This window comes from Microcaecilia unicolor, chromosome 10 (genome assembly GCF_901765095.1).
Source record: "Microcaecilia unicolor chromosome 10, aMicUni1.1, whole genome shotgun sequence".
In the NCBI taxonomy this organism is placed as follows: domain Eukaryota; kingdom Metazoa; phylum Chordata; class Amphibia; order Gymnophiona; family Siphonopidae; genus Microcaecilia; species Microcaecilia unicolor.
Genome location: NC_044040.1, coordinates 91,823,352 through 91,836,713, shown reverse-complemented (window position 1 = coordinate 91,836,713; position 13,362 = coordinate 91,823,352). Strand labels below are relative to the sequence as shown.

At 49.8% G+C, this 13,362-nt stretch overlaps 1 protein-coding gene across 1 annotated transcript in view; it reads left to right on the top strand.

Annotated features, from left to right (window-relative positions):
* Nucleotides 1–13,362, top strand: part of SSBP1 (single stranded DNA binding protein 1) — a 145,004-nt gene that overhangs the window by 79,178 nt on the left and 52,464 nt on the right. The window contains exon 3 of the mRNA XM_030215619.1: nucleotides 6,569–6,629. Coding sequence (XP_030071479.1) covers nucleotides 6,569–6,629 — 61 coding nt within the window. The remainder of the gene's footprint in view (nucleotides 1–6,568; nucleotides 6,630–13,362) is intronic.

Below are 13,362 nucleotides of genomic sequence, written 5' to 3'. Positions count from 1 at the left end.
TTGCGCCCTACCCCTCCGGTACCGGCGGTGCTTGCGCCTCCGGTACCGTCGAGCGTGGCGCCGGCTGGCCCATCGCCCGGGGTGAGGTCCCCGACGTCGGTACCGCGTGCGGTGCCGACTGCGGCCACCTCCCAGGAGGGCTCCCCGAATACGTCGGCGGAGGGAGCTTCGCCAATGCGGGCGAGGGAGTCTACCTCTCGACGCCCCCATCGTGGACGTGGCTCCACGGAGTCGAGCCGGGCACGGTTGCAGACGCAGGTCCGTGAACTTGTGTCTGACACCGAGGGTGAGGCCTCGTGGGAGGAAGAAGAAGACCCCAGATATTTCTCTGACGAGGAGTCTGAGGGTCTACCTTCTGATCCCACTCCCTCTCCTGAAAGACAGCTTTCTCCTCCCGAGAGTCTGTCTTTTGCTTCCTTTGTCCGGGAGATGTCTACGGCCATCCCCTTCCCGGTGGTTGTGGAGGACGAGCCCAGGGCTGAAATGTTTGAGCTCCTGGACTATCCTTCTCCACCTAAGGAAGCGTCCACTGTTCCCCTGCACCATGTCCTCAAAAAGACATTGCTGGCGAACTGGACCAAGCCTTTAACTAATCCCCACATCCCCAAGAAGATCGAGTCCCAGTACTGGATCCATGGGGACCCAGAGCTGATGCGCACCCAGTTGCCTCACGACTCTGGAGTTGTGGATCTGGCCCTAAAGAAGGCTAAGAGTTCTAGGGAGCATGCTTCGGCGCCCCCGGGCAAAGACTCTAGAACCTTAGACTCCTTTGGGAGGAAGGCCTACCATTCCTCTATGCTCGTGGCCAAAATTCAGTCTTACCAGCTCTACACGAGCATACACATGCGGAATAATGTGCGACAGTTGGCGGGCTTGGTTGATGCTCTTCCCCCTGAGCAAGCCAAGCCTTTTCAGGAGGTGGTCAGGCAGCTGAAGGCGTGCAGAAAATTCCTGGCCAGAGGAGTTTATGACACTTTTGATGTTGCGTCCAGGGCCGCTGCTCAAGGTGTGGTGATGCGCAGGCTCTCATGGCTGCGTGCCTCCGACCTGGAGAATAGACTCCAGCAGCGGATTGCGGACTCGCCTTGCCGTGCGGACAACATTTTTGGAGAAAAAGTCAAGCAGGTGGTAGAGTCTCTCCACCAGCGGGACACCGCATTCGACAAGTTCTCCCGCCGGCAGCCTTCAGCTTCTACCTCTACAGGTAGACGATTTTTCGGGGGAAGGAAGACTGTTCCCTATACTTCTGGTAAGCGTAGGTACAATCCTCCTTCCCGACAGCCTGCGGCCCAGGCTAAGCCCCAGCGCGCTCGCTCTCGTCAGCAGCGTGCGCCTCAGCAAGGCCCCGCGGCTCCCCAGCAAAAGCAAGGGGTGAGCTTTTGACTGGCTCCAGCAGAGCATAGCCGACATCCAAGTGTCAGTGTCGGGCGACCTGCCAGTCGGAGGGAGGTTGAAAGCTTTTCACCAAAGGTGGCCTCTCATAACCTCCGATCAGTGGGTTCTGCAAATAGTCCGGCAAGGATACACCCTCAATTTGGCCTCCAAACCTCCAAATTGTCCACCGGGAGCTGAGTCTTACAGCTTCCAGCACAAGCAGGTACTTGCAGAGGAACTCTCCGCCCTTCTCAGCGCCAATGCGGTCGAGACCGTGCCATCCGGGCAAGAAGGGCTGGGATTCTATTCCAGGTACTTCCTTGTGGAAAAGAAAACAGGGGGGATGCGTCCCATCCTAGACCTAAGGGCCCTGAACAAATATCTCGTAAAAGAAAAGTTCAGGATGCTTTCCCTGGGCACCCTTCTCCCCATAATTCAGCAAAACGATTGGCTATGCTCTCTGGACTTAAAGGATGCCTACACACACATCCCGATACTGCCAGCTCACAGACAGTATCTGCGATTTCAGTTGGGCACACGCCACTTCCAGTACTGTGTGCTACCCTTTGGGCTCGCCTCTGCGCCCAGGGTGTTCACAAAGTGCCTAGCTGTAGTAGCAGCGGCACTTCGCAGGCTGGGGGTGCATGTGTTCCCATATCTCGACGATTGGCTGGTGAAGAACACATCCGAGGCAGGAGCCCTGCAGTCCATGCAGATGACTATTCGCCTCCTGGAGCTACTGGGGTTTGTGATAAATTATCCAAAGTCCCATCTTCTCCCAGTACAGAAACTCGAATTCATAGGAGCTCTGCTGGATTCTCGGACGGCTCGCGCCTATCTCCCAGAGACGAGGGCCAACAACTTGTTGTCCCTCGTCTCGCGGGTGCGAGCGTCCCAGCAGATCACAGCTCGGCAGATGTTGAGATTGCTGGGCCACATGGCCTCCATGTGACTCCCATGGCCCGTCTTCACATGAGATCTGCTCAATGGACCCTAGCCTCCCAGTGGTTTCAGGCTGCTGGGGGTCTAGAAGACGTGATCCACCTGTCCACGAGTTTTCTCGAATCCCTGTATTGGTGGACAATCTGGTCCAATTTGACTCTGGGACGTCCTTTCCAAATTCCTCAGCCACAAAAAGTGCTGACAACGGATGCGTCTCTCCTGGGATGGGGAGCTCATGTCGATGGGCTTCACACCCAAGGAAGCTGGTCCCTCCAGGAACGCGGTCTACAGATCAATCTCCTGGAGTTGCGAGCGATCTGGAACGCTCTGAAGGCTTTCAGAGATCGGCTGTCCCATCAAATTATCCAAATTCAGACAGACAACCAGGTTGCCATGTACTATGTCAACAAGCAGGGGGGCACCGGATCTCGCCCCCTGTGTCAGGAAGCCGTCAGCATGTGGCTCTGGGCTCGCCGTCTCGGCATGGTGCTCCAAGCCACATATCTGGCAGGCGTAAACAACAGTCTGGCCGACAGATTGAGCAGGATTATGCAACCTCACGAGTGGTCGCTCAACTCCAGAGTGGTGCGCCAGATCTTCCAAGCGTGGGGCACCCCCTTGGTGGATCTCTTCGCATCTCGAGTGAACCACAAAGTCCCTCAGTTCTGTTCCAGGCTTCAGGCCCCCGGCAGACTGGCATCGGATGCCTTCCTCCTGGATTGGGGGAAGGCCTGCTGTATGCTTATCCTCCCATTCCTCTGGTGGGGAAGACTTTGTTGAAACTCAAACAAGACCGAGGCACCATGATTCTGATTGCTCCTTTTTGGCCGCGTCAGATCTGGTTCCCTCTTCTTCTGGAGTTATCCTCCGAAGAACCGTGGAGATTGGAGTGTTTTCCGACCCTCATCATCCGGTCCCTGGCTCTCACGGCCTGGATGTTGAGAGCGTAGACTTTGCCTCTTTGGGTCTGTCAGAGGGTGTCTCCCGCGTCTTGCTTGCTTCCAGGAAAGATTCCACCAAGAGGAGTTACTTCTTTCTGTGGAGGAGGTTTGCCGTCTGGTGTGACAGCAAGGCCCTAGCTCCTCGCTCTTGTCCTACACAGACCCTGCTTGAATACCTTCTGCACTTGTCTGAGTCTGGTCTCAAGACCAACTCTGTAAGAGTTCACCTTAGCGCAATCAGTGCATACCATTACCATGTGGAAGGTAAGCCGATCTCGGGACAGCCTTTAGTTGTTCGCTTCATGAGAGGTTTGCTTTTGTCAAAGCCCCCTGTCAAGCCTCCTACAGTGTCATGGGATCTCAATGTCGTTCTCACCCAGCTGATGAAACCTCCTTTTGAGCCACTGAATTCCTGCCATCTGAGGTACTTGACCTGGAAGGTCATTTTCTTGGTGGCAGTTACTTCAGCTCGTAGAGTCAGTGAGCTTCAGGCCCTGGTAGCCCAGGCCCCTTACACCAAATTTCATCATAACAGAGTAGTCCTCCGCACTCACCCTAAGTTCTTGCCAAAGGTCGTGTCGGAGTTCCATCTGAACCAGTCAATTGTCTTGCCAACATTCTTTCCCCGTCCTCATTCCTGCCCTGCTGAACGTCAGCTGCACACATTGGACTGCAAGAGAGCATTGGCCTTCTATCTGGAGCGGACACAGCCCCACAGACAGTCCGCCCAATTGTTTGTTTCTTTTGATCCCAATAGGAGGGGAGTGGCTGTAGGGAAACGCACCATATCCAATTGGCTAGCAGATTGCATTTCCTTCTCTTACGCCCAGGCAGGGCTGGCTCTTGAGGGTCATGTCACGGCTCATAATGTTAGAGCCATGGCTGCGTCGGTAGCCCACTTGAAGTCAGCCTCCATTGAAGAAATTTGCAAAGCTGCGACGTGGTCATCTGTCCACACATTCACATCTCATTACTGCCTGCAGCAGGATACCCGACGCGACAGTCGGTTCGGGCAGTCAGTTCTTCAGAACCTGTTTGGGCTTTAGGATCCAACTCCACCCCCCGAGGGCCCTGTTTGTTCTGTTCCAGGCTGCACTCTCAGTTAGTTGGTAAATTTTTTAGGTCAATCTCAGTTATGTCCTCGCCGTTGCGAGGTCCAATTGACCATGGTTGTTGTTTTGAGTGAGCCTGGGGGCTAGGGATACCCCATCAGTGAGAACAAGCAGCCTGCTTGTCCTCGGAGAAAGCGAATGCTACATACCTGTAGAAGGTATTCTCCGAGGACAGCAGGCTGATTGTTCTCACAAACCCGCCCGCCTCCCCTTTGGAGTTGTGTCTTCCCTTGAACTGTATTGTCTTGCTACATACTGGACTGGCTGGCTCGAGCCGGTTTCGGGCGGGAAGACGGCCGCGCATGCGCGGTGCGCGCGGGCGCGCGAGAGCTAGCAAAGGACTTTGCTATGAAGATTCCGATTGGAGGGGCTGCCGAGGACGTCACCCATCAGTGAGAACAATCAGCCTGCTGTCCTCGGAGAATACCTTCTACAGGTATGTAGCATTCGCTTTAACCACCACCCTCTGGTGTCTGTCTGTCAACCAGTTCATAATCCAGTTCACCACTTTGGGTCCTAACCTGTCAAGTTTATTCAAGAGCCTCCTATGAGGAACCGTCTCAAAGGCTTAGCTGAAATCTAAGGGAACTGTGTTCTGCTGTGGGTGGGATTTCACTCGTGCCTGTGTGGTGAAGTGTGACTTGTGCTCCACAAAGCTATCATTTAGCTTTGGTAAATCCAGGACCGGGCAATGCAGATCGATGCCACCCACTTGTGAGAATATAAAGCCCTGCTGTCCTTGGAGAACACCTGCGCTATACAGCTTTAACGGATATGCTGAGCAAAGCGGTATACAGGCTAAAATAACACAAGAAGAAGAGGAACTATATCAACAAATTGAAAAGGCAATCATTCCAACATTACTACTAATATCAGAAACGTATGAGCTACCTAGGGGAGGTGCTTAGAGCAACTGGGCCCACCTGAGTCAAGTTCCATAGGCCTCCTGAATGAGTCTTAATTGCTGGTTTAAAATGTTTTAAAAATAGCTCACTACAAATCATTAGTGATGGGGTGTTCCACAGAGCTGGGGCAGTGTAAATAATGCACTGTGTCTAGTATTTTCTAACTGGGCTGCTCAGGATCCTGACAGGACCATACGACGGTCATTTATTGATTTGAGAACACACTTTGTGGTATAGGGCATAGTTAGAGGAGAGGAATGACGGGATACCTGTTCAAAATGCCTTAAAAGCTCATAGTATAACTTCACTTGATTCACTTGATATTCAGCCGGAAGCCAGTGATGCTTTTTGAATAAAGGAGTAATAGGATGAATCCTTGTGTAAGGTGGATAGGTCTCTAGGGCCTGAAGCTCACTGACCCTGCAGGCTGAAGTGACTGCCAGCTTCCTGGTCAGGTACTTCAGGTGACAGGAATCGGATGGCCGGCTCAAATCGAGCTTTTATCAGCTGGATGAGAACAATGTTGAGGCCCCGTGACAGTCGGAGGTTTGACAAGGGGCTTTGTCAACAGCAAACCCCTCATGAAGCGAACAGCTAGGGGCTGTACAGAGATGGCCTTACCTCCTACAAAGCGGTACCCTTCAGGATACTTAATAGAGATTGCAGTGATCAAGGTTGAAACTGACCAAGGATAAATTTACTATAAATTGAAGTAAGACATTGTTGTAGAATCCAAGTGAGTAAGATCTGGAGTAGTCAGATTTTACAGCAAAGAGGAGTAGGATGGTCTGGCCTTTGCAATAACCAAGGGAGACGTCTAAAAATTCAGTCTATTAAGAAACATCAAATATTTTTTTGTATATTTTAGTATACTTTTTATATATGTTTTTCTAGACTCCTGAGGCAGGTGTGTAGGTGCCGAAACACAGCTGCTGTGTCGAGTCATTTTGATGTTTCTTAATAAAGACTGAATTTTTAGACATCTCCCTTGGTTATTGCAAAGACCAGACCATTCTACTCCTCTCTGCTGTACTATTTTGACGTAGGACTGTGGGTTCCTCCACCTTCTGTGGTCGTTCCTTGTAGTCAGATTTTAGTCAGGTAGTGTTGATACTTAAGAATAGCAGGACAATAAATGTATAACTAGCATATTCTGTGCTGGTGTGGCCAAGGTTGAATGATAGCTCCTTTTGTCACATTAATAACTGTTGTAGTGTGATGAAACTTCCTTTGATTCCTGTTTTTTCAAGGTCCCAGAGCTGTGCTGATCTTGATCATTCTGTTTTTTTGCTAGGTGTTACAGCGACTGGTAAAGCCTATATCCACAGATTCTGCCTCCCTTGTTTTGGAGAGATGTAAGTGTTCATTGGTTTGTGATTTGTTTCTTTCTTTCTTTGGGAAGCGTGAAGGAATTTTTACTTGGTCTCCAGTTTTCTCCCTTGCAAGATAGCAGAGACTTGATGAGTTCCTCACCAGGATCCTGGTACACTTTTCAGTTTAATATATCTGAAATATGCCTGCAGCCACTTCTTGGGCTACTTATCTGCCTACTGGTTTTCATAGAGGGTGACGTGGAATGAAACAATGCAGATAGTGTTACTGATTGCACCTAGATAAATTGCCTGAATTCCACAGAGAGCTAATGGCAAAGTTAGGAGCTTGAGGAGTTCATGTGTCTTGTTTCTGTGCTCTAATTATGCTTAGGGACCTTTGAGAAGGGCTGAATGTTTTGTTGTTGTTGTTTTTTTTTTTTTTTTTTTGGGGGGGGGGGGAGGGGAATAGAGGAAAGACAGAGCACTATGTTCCTACTTCTAAATTCATACAGCTTTCTCCTTGGGTGCTGGTTCACTTTTTTCTGGACTTGCATGCTTTTTTTTTATATTCTTAATTTAATTTCAGATATTACCTGGCAACCGATTGACTGGTCAGATCATTTTCTAGACTCAAACAATTGAATAACAATAACCCAACATACAGTGTAAGAATAACAGTGCAATTTGTTCAATGTGTTAAGTTATACAGTAATAAAGTGCTCTGTAATTTACCCATCACTCCCTAAACCCTTCCCCAGCACATGAACAGATGTTGTCGAATGAGGTTACTATATACCCCCTCCTGAGAAGAATCACCTTCCGCTGTACCTAAATATTTATACCATAAGAAACAGGCGTGATGTGCTTGGACATAGGTCATCACAGCCTACTCAGCATGGATAGGCAGCAACATGCACACATCTATCTATCTATCTATCTATCTATCTATCTATCTATCTATCTATCTATCTATCTATCTATCTATCTATCTATCTATCACCTCCACCATTCTAATGAAGCCTCAAGTTTCCCAACATTCGAACTGTGTCATGGTGTATTTCGCTGTCTGCCCCACCCTCACAGCGTGACCCCTTGGGATCTCCTGCTTCTTGTCCAAAACACCTTGACAGAGGGGGGCCCCTGCCGCACACTCTCATTCTTTCTCACACAGACAGCCTCAAACTGTCACACACTCGCACATTCACTCCATGTCTCTCTCTCTCTTTCTCACACACACTCTCTGAAACATACACACTCCGCTGAAAACCTTGCTAGCGCCCGTTTCATGGGTCTCACAATCGGGCCTTTTTTACTAGTGTGTGTATATATATATATATATATATGCGCACACACACACATACAGATATACAAGCACACACACATATATATATATACACACATACACACAATGTGATCTATTAAAACACCTGCTGCCTGTGAAGGAATTTCATCCAACTGATTGAAAATAAGACATCGTGCCCTGAAGGGAGCACCTGAATATGTACATCCCAGGTCAAAATAAGTGTTTGTCAAATTCTATTATAAGTAGCTCGTGCAATTTATTCCTCCATTGCCAGGTGCTTGTCTTGTACCCTGCACTGTATATTGGCCCACAATACTGGCCTTAACCCCCCCAAGTACATAGTCCCTCGCCTTTGATTTGTATTACCTGTAGTTGTCCCAAAATGAAACCCACTGGACTGAAAACAATAGATTGTCAAAGGATTCGCTCCATAAATAAAGCTATGGATCTCCAATATTGTTTAATTTGAGGACAGTGCCACAAGACTTGAAGCAATCTGTTCCCCTCACTATTACATTTGGTACAAAGAGATGAATCAGACCCTCCCATCGTATGCTTTAGACACCACCCAAAGCTGGATTTCTCAGAGAGCAAGCAGGCCCAGTTCTATTCTCACATGTGGGTGACGTCATCTGACTGAGCCCAGTGCAGACGCTGACTAGCATATAGATGTTTCAAGAAAATTCTAGTCGTGCCCTATTACACATGCATGGGTGCGTTCCTTCCCGATGCACAAGTGTGGGTCCTTCAGTCTTCGTTTTTCCAGTCTCCCCTCAGTGCTTTTTTTCTCTGCTTTTCCGGTGCCTCCTGTATGGGTATTTTCCCCTCATTTCATCATATTTGTCTTTAATTTCACTTTTTGTTATTTTCCCTCTTAATTCTTAGTGTTTTTGGCCCTTCAAATTTTCTTTTTCATGCCTCAATAGACCCACATAAACCTGAACACCAACCACAATTTGGGTTCTGCCCTTTTTATAGTCCAAAATTAAGGAATTTAATTTGGCTGCTATTCTTTTCTTGATGTCCAAGAAGATCCCCAGTGGCTTCAAGAGGTGCATCCAATGTTAGTGGGCGATTTAGGTGGACTCGCACTCTTGGTGCATCAGGTGCCTTGAGCCTAACAATGACACTAACTCCTTGTCTCTGTGTTTGAAAGTGCAGTTGAGTACATAGAGGGCATGTCAGGTTCTGCAGGAAAGACTTTCTTGCTCCTTGAAGGCCAATCCATCAACATCAAAACCAGAAGCATCAACCTCGATGGCTGCCTAGACAATGGTTACCACTGGAAGTGCACCGGCATTGAGGAGGTCACCACTCCTCGGCATCAAGCGCTGATATTTGGCCCCAGGACTGGTAAGCATTGCACCCGACACTGAGAATGTGTACAGGTTCGACGTCCCTGTTGGCACTGAAGGACCGCAATGCCGAGCTTAGAGGGACATCCAAGAAGCACAAGCATCTGTCCTCTTCGACACACTGTGCTGGGAGCTCCTGGGCATTCGCAGTGCAGGTACCAAGAGGAGTGCTACTACTCCTTGGTGGAGGTGCTGGTGTGTCAGTCTCTAGGCAACCACGTTCCCACTTACGGTTCAACACCAGCTCCATTGCAGACTGTCCCTGTTCCAGTTCCCTGGCCTTTGCCAATGCCTACCTTTGATGAGCAGTACCGAGTCATGCGCAGGGAGGAGCTGGGGTGTCCTTTCTGATCCCTCTCCACCAAAGGATCTGTCTTTCACAGGTTTTGTGAAGAAGATGGTTTCAGCCATCCCATTTAAGTTGGAAACCGAGGCGGAACCCAGGGCAGAGATGCAGTCTATTCTCGATAATAGGAGTCACGGTTCCATTACACCCTACCCTTAAAGATGCACTGATGAAGAACTGGGAATCTCCCTTCTCAGTGCAGGTTGCACCTAAAAAAAAGTGGATACACAGTACTGTATCCATAAGGCTCCTGGATTTGAGAGAGCTCAGCTGCCTTACCACTCGCTGGTAATCAAATTCGCCCTCAAACGAGCCAGGAATTCCAGCACTCATGCCTTAGCTCCCTCAGGTAGAGAGGCATATACATTAGGCTCGTTTGGGAGGAAGGTTTATCAGACCTCAATCCTTGTTATCTGCATCCAGTCCTACAAGCTATACAGTTTTTCTACGCAGTACTCTTAGTCTTGCGGATTCTCTCCCTCAGGTGCAGGCCGCTGAGCTTTGCCAGTTGGCTGGTAAGCAGCTGGTGTGCAGAAAGTATCTGACCAGGGTACTTAAGACACTTTTGATGTGCGTCCAGACTCTCTGCCATGGGTGTGGGTATACACAGATTCTCATGGCTAAGTGTCTGACCTAGAACCAGTGGTTCAGGAGAGATTAGCGGTCTTAACTTGCTGAGGAGACAGTCTTTTTTGGGGACAAAGTAGAGGATGTAGCTAACCTCACCGAGAACTACTACTACTACTTAACATTTCTAGAGCGCTAGGGTTACGCAGCGCTGTACAGTTTAACAAAAAGGACAGTTCCTGCTCAAAGGAGCTTACAATCTAACGGGCGAAATGTCAAGTTGGGGCAGTCTAGATTTCCTGAATAGAGGTATGGTGGTTAGGTGCTGAAGGCGACATTGAAGAGGTGGGCTTTGAGCAAAGATTTGAAGATGGGCAGGGAGGGGGCCTGGCGTATGGGCTCAGGGAGTTTATTCCAGGCATGGGGTGAGGCGAGGCAGAAAGGGCGGAGCCTGGAGTTGGCGGTGGTGGAGAAGGGTACTGAAAGGAGGGATTTGTCTTGAGAGTGGAGGTTACGTGTAGGAACGTATGGGGGGAATTTGAGGGTAGAGAGGTAAGGAGTGGCTACAGATCGAGTGCATTTGTAGGTTAATAGGAGAAGCTTGAACTGTATGCGGTACCTGATTGGAAGCCAGTGAAGTGACTTAAGGAGAGGGGTGATATGAGTGTATCGGTCCAGGCACACATTGACACCATCCAGTCCCTCTCTCTGCTGCCTCCAGCTGCATCCTCAGGAGTTTTTCAAGTGGGCCTAGGTGATGGTTCTATTACTCAAAGATGTAGGTTTCTGCCACCTTCTTGCTCTGCCCAGAAACCCCAGTTCCAGCGCTTTCGCCCTCATCAATCCCGCCCTTAGAAGCTCCAGCCGGCTCCCAGTCAAAGCAGGGGATGGGCTTTTGACTGGCACCTGGAGGCGTATCTAAACCGCGCTTTTGAGGTTTATTCTTTAGCCCTCCAGGCTTCTGTCTGTAGTTTGTACGCTGCCAGAGCTTGCCTTAGCTAGTTTCAGCAGATGCTCGAGCAAATCTGGTTTCGAGGTCTGGTTTTGGTGGCTCTGTCTCCCTGATAGAATCAAGGTTTACTTTTTTGGAAGACTCCCTATATGATTCAGTGCGGGCCTCAGTCGACAGATGGTGGCGAGGGTTTCTTTCCGCCGTTTGTTGGGTCTTCATTATTGCCCTGCGGACAGGGCGTCTACGCAGCGTCTTATATGGCTGCCCTTTCGAGGTAAGCTTCTCTTTATAAAGGACCTAGAGAAGACTTGGGCGATTCTAGGCTCAGAGACTACCAGAAGATAGACCCAAGCCCTCTTCAAGGGTCGGGTCTATTAGACCCCGCCTTTGGTAGGCTTGCCGGTGCTGGGCAGGGCATCTGGCTCCTTCGAGCACCCTCACTTTTAGCAGTGTTCTTTTCGAGGGGACAAGCGACCCTCTGGCTTCACCTTGTCGGGGAGCAGGCAGATACACTTTCCAATGATGGGGTGCCCTTCCGTGCCCAGCATCAGCAGTCTTCTGGTCCGTTTCTATGTAGAGTGGGCCAGTCTTTCATCCTATCGGTAGGTCTTTGGTTTTGTTCGTGAAGGTTCCAAGCTGGAGTTGCTTCTGCTGTGCGCAGGGTGATTCTGAGTTGCTGTGGGATCCATTGTGCCACTGCTTCCAAATGGCTGGCGTTCCGGGACACGTTGCAGACCCTGCTGGATCTGGGGGCGGTGGTTTCTGTGCCTCCACCAGATGTGTGTTTGGGAAGATATTCAAATTACTTCAGGGCCCTTCAGTAAGTGGCTTCCTTTTGCCTCAGTTTCTTCTTATGGAAAGTGAATTAGTTTCTCTTCGTGCAACTTTTTCGCATGGAGACTCTCAACTCCGTTGTTTCAGCGGTGCAGGTGGGGGAGTCCTTTGCGGACCTTACTGCTAGCTATTTTACAGAGCTGTTTCACTTTAGCTTTCTGCCAGGCACTTCTCCTCTGGAAAACGGTTCTGCTCTTTTCTCTTTGGCCCCCCCTTCTGCTCTTTCTCCAATTGGCCATTCGGGGCCTTCAGGTTCAGTTCCACGCTTTGCCTTTTGGCATGACTATGGCTCCACACACCTTTTCCTAGGTGTCGGAGTGTTTTGGTTTTATCCGTAAGGACGGCATCTTGAGATCACCCTGCTGTAGTCGAGTTCCAAGAGTCAATCTGATTCTTCCTGGGTCTTCTCCCTGTTGGAATCCTTGGACTGGGTAGTCCATTCGATTGAGCCACCTCGTCCTGATCCAGTCAGTTCTGGTACAAATTAATTTTTTTCTTGATCAAAGACTGGAGGGTCTCGCTTCAGATTCAGGTGTGCAGTCTGCTTGGGAAGGCGAGTCCTCAGGCCTGGCAATAAGTTCTTGTCTTGGGCCCTGTGGCTATCAATTTGGAGGTAATTCCATTGGCTGTGCTGTCAAGCATCACCTACCGATCCTGCTTCTCAGCAGGTGGTCTCCTGTGTCCCTTTAGTGTCAGCGGCATCTTCCATGGCTGTTCTCGGCACGCCGGCACATGTATTAGTGGCTCAGCAATGCCTCCCTGCAGAAGGGGTATCTCAGTGTCTCCGCAAGAGCTGGTGGATGTCTCAGATGCCAGCCTTTCAGTCTGGAGAGCCCTTTGTCTCCTTTTTCAGCCTCTGGAGAGGTGGATGGCACAAGAAACGGTGTGGCCGATCTCCCACCTGGACCTGCTTTGGGTGCTGTTCGTTCTCTAGTTTTCGGGTCATGGGTGCTTGGGCCGTTGGAGTTCACGATGGCTGTAGCTGCTTCTTTGACAAGGTGAGTCACAGGGTCGGGTCCTGGCCACTGGGAATGGACAGAAGACCTTGTGTCTGTTTCTCCATGGCCCACTCTGCGGCTTTTTTCTAGGTTGAGCTCTTTTTCTGCTGTCTTCTAGTCTCAGCGGTATGGTTGGTTATTCCACACCAATGCCTCTCCAGTTTGGCCTCAGGTAGAGAACTCCTGAATGGTGTCCCGGCTGGATGCTGAGGTGCATTCTTTCTTTTGTTGTCAGAGAGAGGGCTATTCAGCATGGCTGGTAGTTCAGCTGCTTCCTTAGCCAGAGGACATTCTGTAACAGTTTTTCTCTGAGGCCAAGCAGGCTGCTTGTTCTCACGACTGGGTGACGTCCACGGCAGCCCCGCAGAACGGAAATCTTCCTAGCAACAAAAGTTGCTAGAGCCTTCGAGTGCGTGCGGG